The sequence below is a fragment of the Fistularia commersonii genome, chromosome 31 (genome assembly GCF_037954325.1).
Source record: "Fistularia commersonii isolate RoL2024-O1a breed Wild chromosome 31, RoL_Fcom_v1.0, whole genome shotgun sequence".
Taxonomy (NCBI): Eukaryota; Metazoa; Chordata; class Actinopteri; order Syngnathiformes; family Fistulariidae; genus Fistularia; species Fistularia commersonii.
The window spans coordinates 3,934,696-3,955,417 of NC_141314.1; the positions used below are offsets into that span (position 1 = coordinate 3,934,696).

The following is a 20,722-nucleotide window of genomic DNA, read 5'->3' on the forward strand; positions in this document are numbered from 1 at the left end:
AAAGGTTAACCATAATATTAATCTTTAATTTGTCTGTCTGTCCATCCATTCATTCGTCCATCTATCCGTCACCCATCGATTCATCTATCCATCTTTCCAACCATCGAGACATCTATTGATCTATATATCCATCCTTCTGCCTGAATATTAGGAATATCTATCTATCTATCTATAGATTGATTGATATCTATCAATCGGCTACTGGAAAGACTGGACCTCTGCGTTCCGTAGAGAACTTTAAGCCGCTTGTGCCTGAGAACAGGTACATGTCCAGGATCAGATGACATTTTGCAAACTTACATTGCTTTTTTTTGTTTTTTTTTTCCTTCCGTGAGTCTGTCTTGTGCACACCCACGTGTGTGTGTGTGTGTGTGTGTGTGTGTGTGTGTGTGTGTGTGTGTGTGTGTGTGTGTGTATCCCGAAGGTAAAGGCTGACAATGAGGCGGGAAGAAACAAAATGGCGTGTCATGATTTACTCCTCGGGGAGATGAGATGTGAAAGTGGTGACTTTGTCACTGTCTTACACACACACACACACACACACACACACACACACACACACACACACACACACACAAACACACACTAACACACACACACTTAAAGATATCATGGCTTATTATTCCAACATACACAAATTAACTTCATGAAATTGGTGTCAAATTAACAAGAAATATATTTATTTTCTAAAAGAATCAAAACAAGTCTAAATTTTATTGATATATAGATATATGTGTAATTTTTTTTAATTTATATGTATTTATTTACATATATTTGTTTGAAAATCCCCAAGTACAATTAGAAAATATCTATTGTTATTACTCATTAGTAACAACCTGAAATAAGCCAGTTACCACCTACAAATTACTCACTAAATAAAATGAACACACAAAATAAATACAAAAAAATATTACAGAATTACTTTAAAAAGAGGAACTGGAACAAAAAAAATCAATGAAATTCTAAATTAAAAAATATAGCTAAATCACTTTTACTTGGAAACTACAAACAAAAAAAGATTATAAAGGATTTCTGATTTCATGGATGAAAACACGAGATGAAAGTTGTAAACCAGGGATGCCTGTTTGTGTGTGTGTGAGTGTGTGTGTGTGTGTGTGTGTGTGTGTGTGTGTGTGTGTGTGTGTGTGGCGAGAAGAAAAACAAAAATGTCATGTCATTCTTTCACTCCTTGGGGATTTGAGACACGGCAGCGGTGACTTTGTGGCCTTCAATCACACAACACAAACACGCACACACACACACACACACACACACACACACACACACACACATTCCGCTTCATGTCTTAGTTGAGTTTCACACACCTTTGTGTCCTGAACAGACAAAGAGGAGGAGGAGTGGGGCCTGAAGTCGGTGTGTGTATGTGTGTGTGTATATGTGTGTGTGTGTGTGCATGAGTATGTTTTCCTGTGTGTGCATGCCAATGTGTGAGTGTTTATATATACCTATGTGGTTTTGCATGGCTGTGTCACTCCAAAGAGGTGCATGTACATGTGTATGTATGTACATGCTTGTGCATGTGGGCACCTGTGTATCTGTGTGTGCGCACCCTTGTGTGTGTGTGTACCTCTTTTTATGCATGTATACCTGTAGGGCTCTGTGCTTGTGTGTGTGTGTATATATACTTGTCTGTGTATTCCTATGTGTTTATACCTATGTATGCATACCTGTGTGTCTGTGTGTGTGTACTTGCACATGCATTCCTGTGTGTGTGTGTGTGTGTGTGTGTGTGTGTGTGTGTGTGTGTACCTGAGCTGGCGGTCCTTACACACGGCCACCATCACCAGCAGGTTGCCCAGGACGCTCATCAGCATCACCAGGGACAAGAAGCAGATCAGGGCCATCCGCTTGGGTGTGCTATCGCTATGGAAACCAGACGACAACAACAAGAACAGCACGTCAGTCTGACAAATAAAAACACAACAAAAGCTGGAGCCAATCACAGCTGCCAGTGAGGTGGGGGCGGGGCTAAACCTGGCTGTCAATCACAGGGTCAGCTGTCAATCACACAGCCCCATAGAGACAATATAGAGTCTTCATGGACCCACTGACTGTTTTTGGACGGAGAACCTCAAGGGAACCCAAGCAGAAGAACATGTAGAGAACCCAGCAGTGGATCGCAGCCGGTCACCATATTCAACGTAGCAACAGAGCTAAGCTAATTGCTAACCCCTGACCACTACCCGCTAACCGCATCCCCTCCAGAGTGCCCCTTCGTGCAGATTAATAATATAGGTGGATGAAATTGTGAAATTCTGTTGAAGCAAACACCTGCTGGCACTGCCTGGCCTTGGCCCAGAGGCTCGACATCATTATCGCACACACACACACACACACACACACACACACACACACACACACACACACACAGACACACAGACACACACACACCTGTGTGGTCCTCTACCCTTGCTCCATGCCCCATTTCATCCACGCTCCAGCGGGCCTTTTCTCACCTGCTGGGAGGACGCATCCATGTCCCGTGTGTGTGTGTGTGTGTGTGTGAGTATGAGTGTGTGCGTGTATGTTTTACTTTTCTTAATGAGGGCATGCTGGAGGTTTCCCCACTGAGACTGTTTACCTGCACTAACCAGCTAGCGCCTACGGCTAAAGGCCTTGGTTACTGGAACCGATCATTTAAACCCCTTAATTAAGAATTAATTTTTTTTTTTTTTTTAATTTCTAGCAGGAAAACATTTTATTTCATATCATTATTTTAAATAGGCAGGACCATGGTGGGGGTCCAGGAAGTTGACTTTCACAGAGACACTGATTTAAAGTCGTGAAAAAAAAGCGTGTGTGTATGAGCATCTGTGTGTGTGTGTGTGTGTGTATGGGTGTGTGTGTCTGTGTGTTTTAACAGCAAATCTGTGTTTTGCTCTGTGTCTGCTGGTGTGTATATCTTTAGTGTGTGTATACCTGTGTGTGCATATATCTCTTTGCGTGCATGTATACTTGCATTGATTTCTTTGGTGTGTTTCTATGGCTTTAGTGTGTATGTAGTTGTGTGTATGTGTGTGCACGTGTGAGTGGTGTAAGTGTGTGTTTATGTACATGTGAGAGCGAACAGATTTTCTTGTGTGTGTGTGTGTGTACATCTGTGTGTGTGTCTACCTATGTGGTTCTCTGTGTGGTTACATTTGTGGGTCTGTTTTTATATGTGACTGTATGTGTGTGTGTGTGTGTGTGTCTGTGTGTGTGTGTGTTTTCATTTTGGCATCTGTTTGTATGTGTGACTGTATATGTGTTTGTGTATGCTTACCTGTATTTTTGTGTGTGTGTGTGACTACATTTGTTGATCTGGCTATATATATATATGAGTGCATATGTGTGTTCTATATGTACTGTATGTGTGTGTGTTCATACCTGTGTGCTCATGTGTGTACCCGTGTGTGTGTGTGTGTGTGAATGTGTGTCTGTGTGTGTGAGTGCCTCTCTTTGACGGAGATCCCAGACTTTGAAGGCAAAAAAATGAAACCTCAACCCCATCATTGTCGGAAAAATGTCGATTTAGCATAAAAAAATAGCGCGGACAGATTTTCCAACTGCCCCTGAAACCACCAAGACAAAAAAAAAAACACCTTAGCTTTCGAAATGAATGAAATTGAATTAGGAGTACGAAGGCGGCGCCGGAAAGCGAGCATCTCCAGCGGCTTTGCAACATCTGTGTTTCCTCCGAGCTGACGGGGAACGCCACCTGCTCGCCATCTTCTTCCAGGTAAACATTTAGAATAGAAAGAATGAGAAACTGTCAATCAAAAGGCTTTTTGGCATGGCGTTTGATCCTTCCACCTCTCCGCCCTCCCCCTCTGCCCACACCCTCGCCCCGCTTTGCCGATTAGCAGGCAGAGCGAGTTTATTTTCTCTGCCGCGATGCCTTCAGGTGCTTTCGAAGCTTCCTTCAAGGCCTGGAATTAAAAAGGCAGCTGCAAGTTTAGTAAGTTTCAATCATTCTGTATCGACAGATAAAACTAGCGATTGGTAGCCTTCACTGAATGCACGCTATTAGCTTAGCTAACCCAAGCATCACCAAAAAGATTTTAAAAAAGGGGCGGGACTTCTCCCTCCTCTCCACCAATCACAAACCTGCGCGCGATGGACACGACAGGATGCAACAAGTTTGAACGAACGATTAAAAAACAATGATGTGAATCAAGCAAAGACCGCGTTGCCACAGTAACCGTGCCACCTGGCAAAATAAAGTCAAAACCGATCATGCTAATGTATTAGCTTCATCGTCCTGTTTTTCTTTTCCCTTCAGCAGTCATATTAGGGATCCCAACAGCCAATCCATCCAAACATTTAATTGGAATTCATTAGCAATCATGCTAAGAAATAAAAGCACACCGAGTGCGATGTTTCATGACAATCTCACAAAGTGACAAAAAAAAACAACTCTTGCCGGCGGGCCAAATTTGGCCTGCACTGTAATTATATTTGGCCCACAAAACTATTAAAGCTGGGCCGCCTGTGTAGTTTTCAGTACATGTATTGCTAATTCTATAAATCTCAGAATTTTCTGCTGGTGTTTTGGCACGAAAATCACAACAGGACCTATAAACACCCTCTCTGCGTACAGTAGTCATAGCAACTTTGTGCTGATACTGGCACCCTGCTACTTAGGCAGAAAACAGGATTTTGCATGTGTGCAATATATTGAGTTTATATTAAGCAAAACTATATAATGAGCAATATATTGAGTATATATTAAGCAAAACCTGTTTGGGTCCATGTAAAAAGGTTCATTGTTATATCTGGAGGAAGATGTTCTTCAATAAATATCAATGTTTGCCCACAATTTTGTCCTAGTTTTGAATTTTGGCCCACTGTATATTTGAGTTTGACACCCCTATTTCAGCCTATTTAGCTCATTGTGTCTGCAGCTTCTACTTGCTAATAAACCTCTTGGGTGAAAATACAGACTGTGTGTGTGTGTGTGTGTGTGCGTTTGTGTGTGTGTGTGTTAACACTATGTTACCGTTCACAGCTGGCTTCGTAATTTTTTTTTCTTGTCTTTTATGCCCCCGGGTCCTCATATAGGGACGTTTTCTTTTTTTACTGCAGATTCCCCAAGTAGCCAAAAAGTGGAATTTTAAGCATATCGCAGAAAGACAGAGCAACGTAGCGATCATATCACGTTGGAACTGTTACAGCGAGTAATATTTCAAGTCAACCATGTGTGAACTGAATCGATTTACGGTCAATAATGACATAGAACGGTTCGCTGTCTTTCCGCGTGCCGCTTGAACGCAGCGTTAAAGACTGAAACAGTTTCAAGGTGCAGAAACTCAGGAGGTTCTCCTCCAAGGTGGAACAGTTAATGGAGCAAGACAAGTGCAGTGTGTGTGTGTGTGTGTGTGTGTGTGTGTGTGTGGGCCCACAACCTGCCCTCAAACCGTATCCATGGGATATGGTTTAGAATAGAAGGTGTGTGAGTTCATGTGGAACCTGCTAATTCTGACTTGGACAAATCACACACATTAAACCAAAAAAAGGCAATTTTTTTGGAGGAGCACGCCGACCTCTCACTGTCCGGTGTAAATGTGTATTCAATTCTTCTTTGGTCATGTATTGATCGTACGCTGATAAATTCCACGTTGTGTAGTAAATATGTAATAATCATAAATTAACCAAGTAATAGGCATATATTAAGTCACAGGATACAAAATGCAAAATGCAAAATGTGCAAAATACAACAATATCCTTAGAATCTGCAACCGGGTTCAGGGAATACGCTTTACGTGAAACGGATTAAATCTAATTGCATATCTAAGGTGATAATTACCCTTATTACCCAGGATAATAATGGATCCTGAGCGATACGGCAACTGAAGTTAAATGTCAGATCAGGTTCCACATTCCGACCAGGACTTCAGTGAGGGGGAAGGAACTCGTCACAATTAATTAACCTGTAATTACACCAATCTCTGCAAACTGGTAGTTGATTGACAGGAAAAAAAAAAAAAAGCACCCTTAGACAGCGATCAAGCATGTCATTTTTTATACAGATTAATGAATTGGATTCCAGCTCATTGTCCGATTTTCATAAATCTAAATTAACACATAGACAAATGAAAGAATTCATTTTTAGGTTCTAGAGTTGTTATGAAGGCTCTTGTCATTTATTGTCATAATAAAAATATCTCATTCTTACATACATATATATACAGGACTGTATATATGACAGAAAATTAGAATATTGTGATAAAGTTTTTCTTCTCTAATGCAATTAAAAAAACAAAAATATTGATATTATGATATTCTAATATTGTTCTAATATTTTGAGATAGGATTTTTGAGTTTTCTTAAGATGTAAGCCATAATCAGCAGTATTAAAATAATAAAAGGCTTGCAATATTTCAGTTGATTTGTAATGAATCCAGAATGTATGACATTTTTGTTTTTGTAATTGCGTTACAGAAGATAAAGAACTTTATCACAATATTCTAATTTTCTGAGACAGTCCTTCATATATATATATATATATATATATATATATATATATATTGCTTTACCCTCATATTATGTTGAGGGTCAATTTGACTCATTGGGTCAATGGGTGAAATGGGTCAAATTGACCCTTAACATAATATGAGGGTTAACCCCTTAGAAATACAAATATTAATATAAATATAAATAAAAGAAGGTTAAATGAAATAAAATTTGTTTTCAGGAAGTGGTCTGACCCTCAGTATGTGTTACTTTCCAAACTCAAGTTTTTCTGAAAGTAATTTCCAGCTAATTATCTTCATAATGACCCCCTCTCATATCGGCTCGTCCAATTGCTTCACACGGTTCTGCCTCTAATTACCAACCGGTTATTGGGTCCGCCCGGCGTCGGCAAGGGAAATCTGACACTGAGAAGCCGGGGGAGTTCCGTCTGACTGAGGTGACTGCAGGTAGAGAGCCTCAAACACACACACACACACACACACACACACACACAACCAGGGGTCAGGTGACATTATTGGTCGAACCAACTGAAGACACCTGAGCGCATCATGAGAGTTCCCATGTCTACAACAGCCGCAGTGAAGATGTAAACAAACCGGCTGTCGCAGTTGTTTGCAATGCTATCTGCTCTGTCCTCCATTATTGCAGTCCAGCCGGGCCTTATCGGCACCTCTCTCTCCTGCGCGGCTCGCCACATCTGTTTTGATATCCCACTAGTTCCCGCTAGTTGGTTTCAGTGCCGACTAGCCATGCCTGATATCCCGCTAGCCACGTCCACTATCCCTCACTCAGTGTCTGCAGCTAGCCGTGACTAATGTGCTCTACGAGCCACGCTCACTGTCCCAAACTCGCCAGGCCCACTGACCCCAACTAGTCACGCCAATCTCCTACACTAGCCACGCCTACTGTGACCAACTAGCCTGATCTGATCCAAACGAAACATGACTTTTGACCACAATTAGCCATAGCCCCTGACCCTATCAGCCTGGGCCACTGCCCACAACTAGCCTCACCCACTGACCTCCAAAGCCCAACACAAGGCAGTCTTCATCGGACCTTTTTTTAAGCTGGAAATGCGGGGAGATAAAGCGCAGTGGACTCTTCGCCTACTTTATTACACTTTTATTCCTCTGTTATTACACTGTTACCAAACTGTTATTACATACGGTGTATGGATTCTCAAGGTCACATCAATTTGTCCTCCTGGCTACAATTACCCTGAAGGAGCAGGAGGAGAAGGGTAATAAAAAGAAAGAAAAGGTGAATTAAAACAGTATTAAAAAATCAACAAGAAAGTGTGTGTGGGAAGACAGTGCTGGGCACGATGAGTGTGAAACCTACACTCCTCCTGATCATCTTCATCATCCCCCTCAACACATGGGCTTCGGCAGCAGTAGAAGGTTAAATATCTCCTCCATGTGCGCGCGCACGTACACACACGCAAACACACACACACTATGATACAGAAGATACATTTTTCAATAATCACTATAATGTGTATAACCCATGGTGTTCAAAGGGGACTCCTTATAAAATAAATTAAATTTGAAAACATAAACTAAAAAAAAGATTGTAGATATAAAAATATCAATATATTAAATAATATATTTTTTTGTGTAAATGGAAAAAAAAACAAAAATTGGATTTAGAAAAGAATAAGCCAATCATACGCCTCCACCTCTACCCGGCAAGTTTCAGAGTCCCTGTCTTGTTTACATCCATCTCAGTAATTAACAGATTATTAATTAACCGACGACACCCGCCCGTAATTGTTTCCGTGTGAAAGCTTCGGCTCGCCGGGTAATTAGAGCCGCGAACGCAAAACACGCCACCACATTTGGCGCGTGACTCACGCGGGCCCCGCCAAGCCGTTCACGCATTGTCCAACTGGCCTGTTGCTAGGCAACCCCAAACCGATGTTTGAGTGCCGGCCATGTGTGTGTGTTTGTGTGTGTGTGCGCGCAACAAACTTCCATTTGACATAGGAAAAAAGACGCCGGATGGGATCGTCAAATTTCCGATGTCCAAAGCTAAGCCCCGCCCCCTTCAAAAGGGGCGGAAATGATTGGCTGATGAACCCAGCTGATTGGCTGCGACATTCATCCCTCCATCCACAATCCAGCGTCTTATCCTGAGCGAGCTGAGCCAATCCACACCGTTGGAGGGGTAAAACAGACTCTTCACCCACGGCCAACTATAGAGATGCACAAATATTCTGCAAGTTTAGGGTTGGAAATAAACCAACTGAGGAGAAACTGGAAAGGCGGCACCTCGCAGGCAGGAGAACATGGAGAAAAACATAGACAGGAACCAGGAGAAACCAGAGGGAGTCCAGGCAGGAGAAGCTGAAAAAAATGTATACAGGAGACTGGGGATAGAAGCCAGGCAAGAACCAGGAGAAGATGGGGGAACCCAGGAGGGAGGACAGGAAGAGAACCAGCACAGGATCCAGGTGAACGTGGAGAGAACCCAGGCAAGAGCTAAAAGGATCCATCCATCCGTCCATCCATCCATCTATACATCATTGATCCATCAATCCATTATTGATGCATTCATCATTTATCAAATCGATCGATCCATCGATCGATCGATCCATCCATCCATCCATCATTGATGCATCCATCATTGATCGCATTCATCCATCCATCCATCATTGATCAATCCATCCATCCATCATCCATCCATCCATCCATCATTGATCCATCCATCCATTATTGATGCATCCATCATTGATCAAATCCATCCATCCATCCATCTATCTATCCAGCATTGATCCATCCATCCATCCATCCATCCATCCATCCATCCATCCATCCACATATCTATCCACACATCCATCCATCATTGATCCAACCATCCATCCATTATTGATGCATCCATCATTGATCAAATCCATCCATCCATCCATCATTGATCCATCCATCATCCATCCATCATTGATCCATCCATCAATCCGTCCATCCATCATTGATCAATCAATCCATCCATCTACCATTGATCGATCCCTCTATCCATCATTGATCGATCGATCCATCCATCCATCATCGATCCATCCATCCATCCACGTAACTATCCACACATCCATCCATCATTGATCCATTCATCCATCCATCATTGATCCATCCATCCATCCATCCCAGGGTTGTTCTCAGACCAAACCAGGAGAAGGACACAAGTGGCTCCATGAAGCACAGCTCCTTTCTCCATCTGCACCAGACTCACCAACCCCTGATCCTAAAGAACATCAGGCTCTGACAACATCCTCTCAAAAACCAACCCAAGTTGGAGCGGTCGGCTCTGCACCCGAGACCCTGCTCGGTTCCAAACTCCATTTCTTCCCCGCCGGCTCCTGATTGTCCGCAAAACGAGACGGAGATATCCAGCCTCCGTGATAAACGGTCACTAATACGCGACGCTAACCCTCCCCCATGCGTCCCGGTGGTCCTCCCCACCTCCCCTCCCGCTGCAGCCATGATTAAAGGGATTTGGAAAACGAGAGCTCATTTTCGGGGCCAATAAGCAGCCGGGTTCGGATTTTTCACTCTTTAAAAAGAGACGAGAAGAGCGGCGACGAGAATGAGGCGCTAATCCAGATCCCTAATTGGAGCTCTTCCAGCTGAAGGGGCTTTTTATTTCACGTCCAGTTTTTCCCTAAAAAGTGAGAAATATATACTCTCGCTGATAAAAATGTAATAAATGTGTAATAAAAGCTTAATAACAGAGTTTTTTATTTAAAACCAGACAGCCGCCGGAGAAGTGGGTTTCATTAAATGTCATTGTGTTCTTTTACCTTAATTATTTTTATTTTTTTACCACGGTGTCACTTTTATTGTTTTTATTTATGTTGTTACTTTGAAACAAGATTTTTGTGTTCATGTCTTTGGGGTGGACTGTAGAGTAAGGTGCCTTAAAATAAAACGTATTTTTATTATTGGGGGGGCAGGCAGAAAGGGGCGGGGCTTATCCCAGACCGGCCAGCTATCAAACATCCACAGCACTGAACTTCCCGACTAGCCTAGCGATAGCGATTGCAGAGCAATCTGGGGTTTTGAAATAAAACCAAATTAACAAGCTATTTCAAAACAGAACAAAAAAAAATATATATTTTGAATGGTCAGCCAGTGGAGGCGCTTTTTCCAGCTGATACTTTCCATTTGCGCTGCCATCGTTTGCAGTACGTTGATGCTTCTGGGAAATAAAAACAAAATAATAGTGATTAACAACAATAATGTTGGTTTAAAAAAGGGTAATAACTAGAATATTATACAGTAGCAGGCCTTATCATACAATAAATGAATGAAAGACCTATTAAGCGGAAAAAATTGAAATATATTATAACAAAATAGAACCATTATTTTGTAATTCTTTAAATCCATGTGCCTGATTTGTTAAAGAATAATGAAAAGAAAAAAAAATCAACACTTTGAGTTGATTTTCATTTTTGACTTGTTAAATCAGGAAGTGACATATTTGTAAAGCCTTCTTCCTGCGGCAAGATTTTTAATTTGTTAATGTGCCCGTTCTGAGGACATTTCTATTAAATATTTCAGTGTGAATATGGAATCTGTCTTTTTCTCCGGCGGGGGGGGGGGTTCGCGGTCTGGGATAAAGCTGTTACCGTCGTTGTTTATTTATTTATTCATTCACTTCCTGTCTGGCGGGGGGGGAACTTGGACCATTGCGTCACCCACTTCACTTTTTTTCCTCCCTTCATTCATCTTTCAAGGGCGGCGGCCGCCATTTTTGGAAGCCTGCATGCGGCCTGGATAGCCGCTAATTAAGTTAATTTCAACACAGAGGTCTTATTTAATCTCATTTATTTTTTTCTTTTCTTTGAGATAATTTTATTTAATTTTATTTTAATTTATCTATTTGATTTTTTTTTTTCAAACACGACGGTCGCCGTTATCGCTCGTTCGTTTCCTGCAGCCGCCGCTTGTTCACACGCCTCTGTTTCCCCGTCCCCGTTTAATCCCTTCCAAACCGTCGAGCATCTGCCCGCCGTTTTAATCAGCAGCGAGGAGACACACACACACACACACACACACACACATCCATGCACACGCCCACACACCAAGCCAAAGTGTCTACATCATTAAAACACACACTCTGCTGCGACCGCAGGGCTGTATGTTTGAGTGAAAACAGGATTTATGGATTTGCCGTCCTGTAAGGGAGGTGTGTGTGTGTGTGTGTGTGTGTCACTTAGCTCATGAACACCCTGGCTCGTCCCCCTGAATCAAAGAGAGGGGCTCTGTGTGAAAACACACCGCAGACTTTTGCTCAGAAACCACTTGTCGGCACAAATCAGCTAATTGTTCTGGAGCGGCGCCCCGACGACGGACGGCCACGGGTCTCCTCGGAGCGCAGAAGGGGGACGTGGAGGAGGAGGAAGAGGAGAAATGTTTCATTCTACATTCTCCCCTGCCCTCGGTGGACGTGTGAATATGAAAAAGTTAAATTTAAAAAGCGAGATTGACAGGCGAGAGATGGGTGAAGCTCTAGGAGGGGAGGCGGGGCTTAAGCTGGACAGGTGAGCTGTCAATCACATGGTCATATATGGAGACATCACCAAGAACCCAGACAGGAGAACCTAGTTAGAGCCCAGGTAGGAGAACACAGAGACCAACGGAGAACCCAAAGGTGGACAAGAAAGACTGTGGAACCCTGTAGTGATGAAGCCAAAGTTCTAACTCCACACACTCACACACACACACACACACACAGACAGACATTGCATCGCCCTGGGTTGCGACAGCTTTGATTGACAGCTGAGATTGCAGCTTCTCCTGTTTTGTTTTTTTTTTCCTCCTCCTCTCGCCTCGTCAGCAGATCCTCTTCCTTCCTTCCTTCCTTCCTTCCTTCCTTCCTTCCTTCCTCATCCTTTCCTCCAGTATGAATGGGATCCGTCTTTCAGGGATTACATAAGCAGTTTATGAATGAATAATTCAGCACCAGAGAGAAACATGGCGAGGCTGAGGAAGAAGAGGACGATCTCCAGCCGACGAGGAAGGACGTTAGCCATCTCACTTTTTTTCGTTTTTGATCTGGGTCATTAACAGGGTTTTTTTTTTTGCTAATTTTGAAGATATTTATTTCTTTATATATATTATTCTCTATTAATTCAAGAGAATTTTGGATGAAATTCGTTAGAAATTTGAACAAAAAAAAATTAGAATCACAGTTTTGGATTTTTGTGAAATGCTGCCATATTTGCCCATTGATTTCATAAAATTCAATTAATTTGGTGAAGTTTGCTATTTTTGGATACTTTTCCCCTGGATTTTTCCAGTTTTTTTTTTTTTTTTTCTTAATAAGGAACTATAGTGCTGTATTTAAACTTTTCCAAATTTCTATTTTTTGTAATACTTTTTTTTTAACAGTTTTTCCCTTAATTTTTCTCAATTTTCCAGATCTTGTATGTTTTTCTACTAACTTTTATTTATCTATTTTTTCATTCAAGAGAATTTATTATGATATTTGTTGGAAATCTGTAAAAAGAAATTGAAAGTTTGGACTGGGTTTTATGAATTTGTGCCAATTTCATGAATTAGGTGACTTTTGCTATTTCTTTTTTTTTTTGTAATATTATTTTGCTCAAAGGTTTCTGGATTTTTTAAACAATGTTGCTTTATTTGAGTTTATTTATTTTCTATTTATCTATTAAATTACTATTCTACATTTATCTATCTATTTTTTCCTTGATTTATATCACCAATGTCTTGGTCGTTCCTTCTCATAATTCAAGAGCCGAGTTAGAGCTTTATTCATCTTACTGATTATCATGTTTGGCATACTTCACGTAGCCTTGTTGGTCTTCACTTCGGCCCGTCAATCAAAAAACCCACCGGGCGAAACGGAAGCCTCGGCGTCAAGTGCGTGCGGCAGCTGTGTTTTTTTTCGTGCCAGCGATGGAAAAAAAAAAAAGGGGACCTTTGAGGACAATACTTCCTCTGAGAAGTATTACACAGGGTTCTCAATGTTCTTCTGCCTGGATCCTCCCCAGGTTCTCCATCTTCCTCCCACAGTCCAGAAACATCAAGTAGAATTATCGATGACTGAAGTGTCCGTTGGTGCTGATGAGCGAGCCAACGGCTACACGAGGCCTTGTGATTGGCAGCTGACAAGGCTAAACCCCGCCTCTTTCGCCCATCGTCAGCTGGGATTGGCTTCGGATCAGGTATCCACGATAAACGGATGAACTCCATGAGGAGGTCCGAACAATATCGGGCGATTCATCATTTGTTGCTAGGCGGTTTACGCTAATTGTGCGGTTGTTCTTTCCTGAAGTCCGATTGGATGCTGTTGAGTTTCTTCTGCGTCTTGGAAGTGCGACCTGGGAGGAGTCTTGAGAACACAAACACCAACCCTAGCGTGGAGTTCTCCTCCTCCTCCCCTGCCATTGATCATCCATCGCTGGCCTTGTTTGTTCGTCACAAACGGCAAATAGGCGCGAAAGAGCTGAGTAAACGCCAGGACCGGTGAGCAAACAACTGGGGTGGGAGGGGCGGCGCCGTGGGAAACTCAGCCGGCGGACGCGCTTGCACACAACGACTTCACCATCAAGTTGGGGAAAAAAACAGCACTGGATTCATCCTTGTAAAAAGAGTTGTTTTTTTTACATCAGTGGGGAAAACAAGACTTGGCTCCCGATGCTAGTTTTTTCACGCCCCATGCTTCAGTGTTTGGAAAAAAATATTAAACCTCATGTTCATCTATAAATGTCCCAAAAGTCCTAGGTGCTTGATGAACATGGTGCACTGCAACATGACATCTATACTAATGCTAGAGGCTACCCTGTACACAAAAAATTAGCTTGTGGCTATCAGCTACATGACTTATTTCTGAGCCTTTCCAGGCACTGAGGTGCATATCGTCATTTCTGCATGTCAAACGTAAACCGAGCAGGCTAAATACGGGTTAGCTATGACCCGATGCTAGGTCAAACATGCTTCTAGCTTGTTGTTGAACCACTGTTTTTTGAATTTTGGGATGTTTTGGGAACGTTCTTTTTTTTGGGACCCAAGCTCATGATGCACTACACTGCAATTTGGAACAGACGTAACATGATTAGTGGAGTAAATCGGTGAAATCATCGGAATTTGATTATCAGACATCTCTTGAGGCGTCCCTAACCAACGCCACACATGACTGCTAGTTTCTGAGGTGAATGCCTGTCACCTGTCTGAGGCCAAAAATCAAACATCAATGCCGGGAGTGGGAGCAGGGAAAGAAAGTAGGGCACCGCGTCAACGCCGCATTGTAAATCATCTGCTGGATGAAGGCTTCTGACAGGAGGTCGACGGAGGTGTAAGAAGCATAGCCTGGAACTGGGTCACCGGCTGCTCTGACCCGAGTCCCCTGACTACACCGCTTGTTTGAATGGATGGTTGTGAGAGGACGAGGGAGGACACACCTACCAAAGGACGAAGGAGGCCATGCCCCCTGGAGGACTCAGGAGGTCCCAATAGAAGGAAAGGGATGACCACCAGAAGAGGGCCACGCCATGTCAGAGGACAAATTTGACCACGCCTCCAAGAGAAGGAGAGACGTGACAACTCCAAGAGGGCAAGGAAGACCACGCCCAAAAGAGGACAATGTAGACCAAACCCCCAGAAGGTCGATTAAGACCAACCCCTCCATAGGACAAAGATGATGACGCCCCCAAGGTGACAAGAAAGACCATGCCCCCGGAAGGACGGAGGAGCCCATGTCCTTGAGGCAACGAAGTAGACCATGCCACCAAGAGGGGAGCAATGAAGCGTCCAAGAAGACAAGGAAGACATCACTCATCTGAGGACAAGGAAGACCACGTCCCCCAGAGGACTAGGGCTGCAGGAGGCGTCTTCATTTTGGAAAACAAATAAATGAAAACTACAGCCAGGGATCCTACAGCGGCTTCAGGCCTGAGGGCAGGGAGGAGGACCCACTTCCTGTCTGCTGCTTCTGGGACGCTTGGCGCCCTGTGAGGAGAAACGGGGCAGCGGGTTCTAAACCTCCACCCGAACCCTCCAGCCCCCGGGAGGGATTTAGATGGAGTTAATAAAACAATGCAGCAGCGACTGCCGCTGCCCGACCCCCATACATTTTAATTCTCTTCTTTGGTTTCTTTGCACCTTCAGTGACCCCGAGCCTTCATGTGCGCTAGTGCTAACGCTAACCCGCTGCCCTCATATGAACTCTTATATTGCTTTATATTGCTTTGTTTGCTTTGTTTCAGTATTCAGATCCAAAGATCTGGACTGGACTGAAGTGACTGAAGATGTGAGAACCGCATTTCCGGCTGTGAGCAACTGCAGCAGTTCAGCCCAGGGATGTCACTTCTATATACAGATTGGAGGAGCCAAGAATTGAACAACCAACCACCCAATTGGAGGAACACCACTGTAACAACTGAGCCAGATGCCCCTTTGGGCCCAGCTGTAGCACTGGGGAGCAGAACTTCTATACATCGTCCTTGTACGAGGACGAGACGGTTTTCATTGGCAGCATGTCTGTGGAGGTTCTCAGTCATCCAGGTCATGGTGAATTCTTGTTGAAATCGTCTTGTCTAGGCAACTACAATGGAATTTCTTCACTTGAAGACGTTTCAGCCCTCTTTCGAGAGACTTCTTCAGTTCCTGTGGGAAGTTTCTGAATATAACTGCCAGGGTTTTGAGCAGGTCTCGGTTATGGTGGCTTGTTACGTACGAGGGGTTTTTTATGCTAATGGCGGTGGTGTTTGTTGGGACAGAAGACCAAGAAAATCGGGTCCAGGTTGTCATGTCAAACCCTGACCACTAAGTTAGCAGGTTCTTGGTTCAAAGTCCTGTCATTAAAAATATTGCAAGATTGGAATGCGCAATTATCGGGTGATCGGATCAAATCAATATCGAGGCCCAATATCGGGATATCCAGACTCAAACATCCGACATTTTTACGCTTGATGCGATTTCTCCTGGTTGGACTGAGCCGTCCGGAGCGTAGCTGGTGGGTTAAAACTGAAGTTTTTCTCATTTTTGTTTTATTCCCCCAATCCCGACCTCGCCGCTCCACGCGAACGGTGACTCGGCGAATAGTCTCTCACCTCCCGCCAGAGAGCTCCTCCGTCGCCGGCATCTGGCCTGCGGCGCTGGCGTTCATGTGACCATCAATGCGCGACGTCCCTGCGGGGGGGGGGGGCACATAACATTAACAAATTAAAAACTATCCCATTAATCAATCATACGCATTATCATTAGCTGTTCATTTAACTGAGATGGGGGGCAATCAAGGCTCAGCACACGGCATTAGCATAAGGACGAAGAGGAGGAACTGGGGTTCATGCTAATGTGACAATTTCCCTCTGACATTTACAGTAGGACGACCCGTCTGATCCTAATCTGGGATTAAACAGAATATTATACACATATATATACCCATATATATACCTATATACTCATGTATATGTGTGTGTATGTCTGTGTAGCATTATTATTGTTATAATTATTCATTCATTAATTATCTATACCATCGGCCATGTAGTGATGAACAAACATTCACCCTCTCTTTCACAAGTTATATGTTGAAATATAGTACAACCATTTACTTATTCATTCTCATGCCATATAGTAATATACAACTATTCACCCTTTCATTCTCAACTCATATAAGGTTGTACAGCCATTCAATCATTTATTCACAAGTCATTTAGACATACAATTCACCCTCTCATTTACAAGTAATCTATAGACATATAGTATAACTATTCACTCATTCATTCTCAAGTTATACAGTGAAATACAATAATTCACTTGTTCATTCATGCCATTTACAAGCATGCAACAATTCATTGTGTCATTTAGGACATATTGAGACATACAACCACTCACTCATTCATTCGCAAGTCATATATTGAGATACAACAATTCACAAATCTGGACAATTAAGATCGTCCAATGAACCTCTTGCATGTTTCGGGCTGCGAACCCGGAGAACCCCGAGGAACCCCACGCAGACACGGGGAGAACGTGGAAACACCCACACTGAAAGGCGTCATCGTGGTGTGAGCCGATCTTCCTGAGGTTTAACCTGTCAACCACAGGGTTTTCCAGATCGAGACATCCAAGCATTCACCCTTTCATTCACACCCGAGGGTGATTTAGAGTCCGCAAACAACCGCTGACTGTCGTCGAACTGTTGAAGGATACGCAAAGTACCTTCCGCCGACTGAACTTCTACACCATATTTTTTTCACGCCGCAGTTCTTCCACACGAGCGAGAAGGATTATACACCCGCCGCTTCCCCCTCCCCTCAACCAATTGGATCGCAGTATCCACTCGGACCGCTTGAAGGCGCAGTGATTACAAATCCTCACAAGACCCGTCTGCTGAACTGACGGACCGCCAGTTTCCCCGGGGTCAGACGGAAGGAAGCCAGACGGCGAGGAGGGGGCGCTCCACCGCCAGCTGCTCCGTCATGTGGGTTCTGAATATACCGTATTCCATGTAATATTTGGAGCAAGAATGGCGGCGGAGGAAACCCTTTAATTCAGCCCTACGGACGTCATGTGATGAATCGTGCGATTTCGCGGCAGGGAACCGTTAACCCTTTGACGGCACGTCCGGCTGTTCGGCGCTAACAGACGTGGGACCGCCGAGGCGCGACGATCGCACTCCAGTCATGTCCCTTTGCCATGGATGTGACATGAGCGGACGCCATTTGAACCAGGAAGTGATGTGTATGAATGTGTGTGTCGCATTACTCATGTCAGATGGTAAGTAAAAGGAAACAGAATGTAAAAATCGATTCGGAAGCTTCCAAAGTCGGTTGGACTGAGATGGGATATCTGATCTGTCCAAAAGTTAAGGTGCAATCAGACAAGATTAAATGTCCAAATATGTTAAATATCAAGTAATCTATTAGTAAATTTGTGGTGAAATGAGACACACTACAATGTCCAAAAATGCTAAAAATAAAAAAATCTATTAGCTTATTTATGATAAAATGAGAGGAGATAAAAAGTCTAATCATGCCGAGAACCAAACATCTATTGGTATATTTACGGTAAATGAAACAAAATACACGTTCAGAATGCTAAAAACAAATTGTCTATTGGTGTATTTAGAATAAAGGTTGAATGGATACAATGTCCAAAACTGCTAAAAACAAATAATCTGTTAGCAAAGTTACAGTGCAATGAAACTTCCAAACATGCTAAAAACAAATAATCTTTTAGCCTTCTGACAAACAACGAAACAAAGTCTAAACGTGCTAAAAACAAAACATTTATTTGCATGCTTATGGTAAAATGAGACCAGATACGATGTCCAAAAGTGCTAAAAACAAATAATCCAGCGTATTTACAGTAATATGAGACAATATCAGTGTCCAAACATGCTAAAAACGAATCATCTATCAGTAAATTTATGGTAGAATGAGACGAGATACAGTACAATGTACAAACATGCTAATACCAGTTTAGGGTATTGATGGTAAAATGAGATGAGAAACAATGTCTACTCATGCTAAAAACAAATTATCTTTTTTTGTATTTACAGTAAAGCAGGAAGATATAAAATTTCCAAACATGCTAAAAACAAATCATCCATTAGCAAATTTACAGTAAAGTCGGATGAGATACACAAAATGCTAAAAATACTAAAAATATCCATTGGCGTAGCTACACTAAAATGACACGAGATAGAAGGTCTAAACATGCTAAACAGAAGTTGTTTACTTATGAATTTATGGTAAAATTATATGTGATACAAAGTCTAAATATTAATTAATGAATATATTTATCAGAGCAACAAAAAAAAAGTATTTTTTGACACTTGAGCCCATAGATGACGATGATTAGCTAACATTCGAATGAAATTAGCATCATTAGCCGTTTTGGTGCAATTATCACATCACAACCAAAGCACTCGTGTAACAGAGATACTGTAAGTAGAACAAACTTGCATTTTTGTTGGAAACCCAGAAATTCTTTTCGGCATTTCCTGACGGATTCCGTGGGCGTCGTCCGGACGTTGGCGGCTGCCAACTGTGTGTTTTGGTTTTTTTTTTCACTTGAAGTGCCGCGGGAAAAACAGAATCAAGTTCCCACATTGTGTAAAAAAAACAAAAAAAAAGCTACATGTAATCTTCTTATACTGAATGCATTCTGTCACACACACACACGCACACACACACTCTCGCTCTCTCACACACACACACACACACACACACACACACACACACACACACACACACACACACACACACACACACACACACACACACACACACAAATCTAAATCAAACACGGCACCATGTAAACATTGAGTTACATTACATCACTGCTAACTGGATTTGCAATCCGGCAGATGGCATTTGATCTCACACACATGTGCACGCATACTCACACATACACACACTCACACAGAGGCACACATACACAAACACACACTCAGACACACACGCCGTGACTCCGTCTGAAGGGCTTCCTCGTGATTCTTTGCATCAGTTCATCTTATTCGAGAGAAATAAGATACCCTCCAATTAACCTCAGATTATTATTACGTGCATTTTGTTCAAATGAGGCATTCAGGGCCCAGGCGGAAAAATAAAAAGTCATCCTTTTTTTTTCTAACACTCCTCCCAGACTCTAAATTATTTTGGCAAACAGGCTGAGAATACAAATCCAAGAGTATGGGATTAAAGGCCATTGCATTGATAAGGCTGCACCGTTATACAATATATACAAGTACAATATATATAGCCAATCATGCTATTAGAACAATGACGTTACAGGAATACCTATCTTCATCACATGATTATGGGATGGAAGATGTAGAATTTCAGGAGTGATGTCGGGGCGCCAACATAATTTACTGTTTTAAAATGAAAGTTAATCTCCAAGCAACGCTATCGTTACCACAGATACACTTATATTTCCCTTATGTCCTTTAAAAAAAAAGTTAAAAACATAATTTTTTTTTCATTTGATGCCAAGATTCCGGAGGTTGCCGGGCTGGAAATCCTTAGCAAAGATAAAGACGCATGAATTTGTATCGTAGAAGACAAGCAGGAAGGGACGCGGCTAATTTCTGGAGATGTAGGTCGATTTTCCCCCTCATTGCGGTTTTGTTTGTGTTTCTAGGCGTCTCTGAGTCGTTTTGGAGATAATTAAGAAACGGATTAATGACCTGATCCAAAGAGAAAATTAATATATTGTGTGTGCGTGTGTGTGTGTGTGTGTGGAAGCAGGTGGTCTACAGTTTGATGACAATGTGAGTAAGAGGT

At 42.6% G+C, this 20,722-nt stretch overlaps 1 protein-coding gene across 2 annotated transcripts in view; it reads right to left on the reverse strand.

The window, feature by feature from the left end:
• Positions 1–20,722, reverse strand: part of htr4 (5-hydroxytryptamine receptor 4) — a 72,085-nt gene that overhangs the window by 32,842 nt on the left and 18,521 nt on the right. For both annotated transcript variants that reach the window (XM_086178821.1, XM_086178822.1), the window contains exons 2-3: positions 16,541–16,619; positions 1,771–1,884 (exon numbers count right to left, since the gene is read on the reverse strand). In XM_086178821.1, coding sequence (XP_086034947.1) covers positions 1,771–1,884; positions 16,541–16,596 — 170 coding nt within the window. In that variant the 5' untranslated portion in view covers positions 16,597–16,619. The remainder of the gene's footprint in view (positions 1–1,770; positions 1,885–16,540; positions 16,620–20,722) is intronic.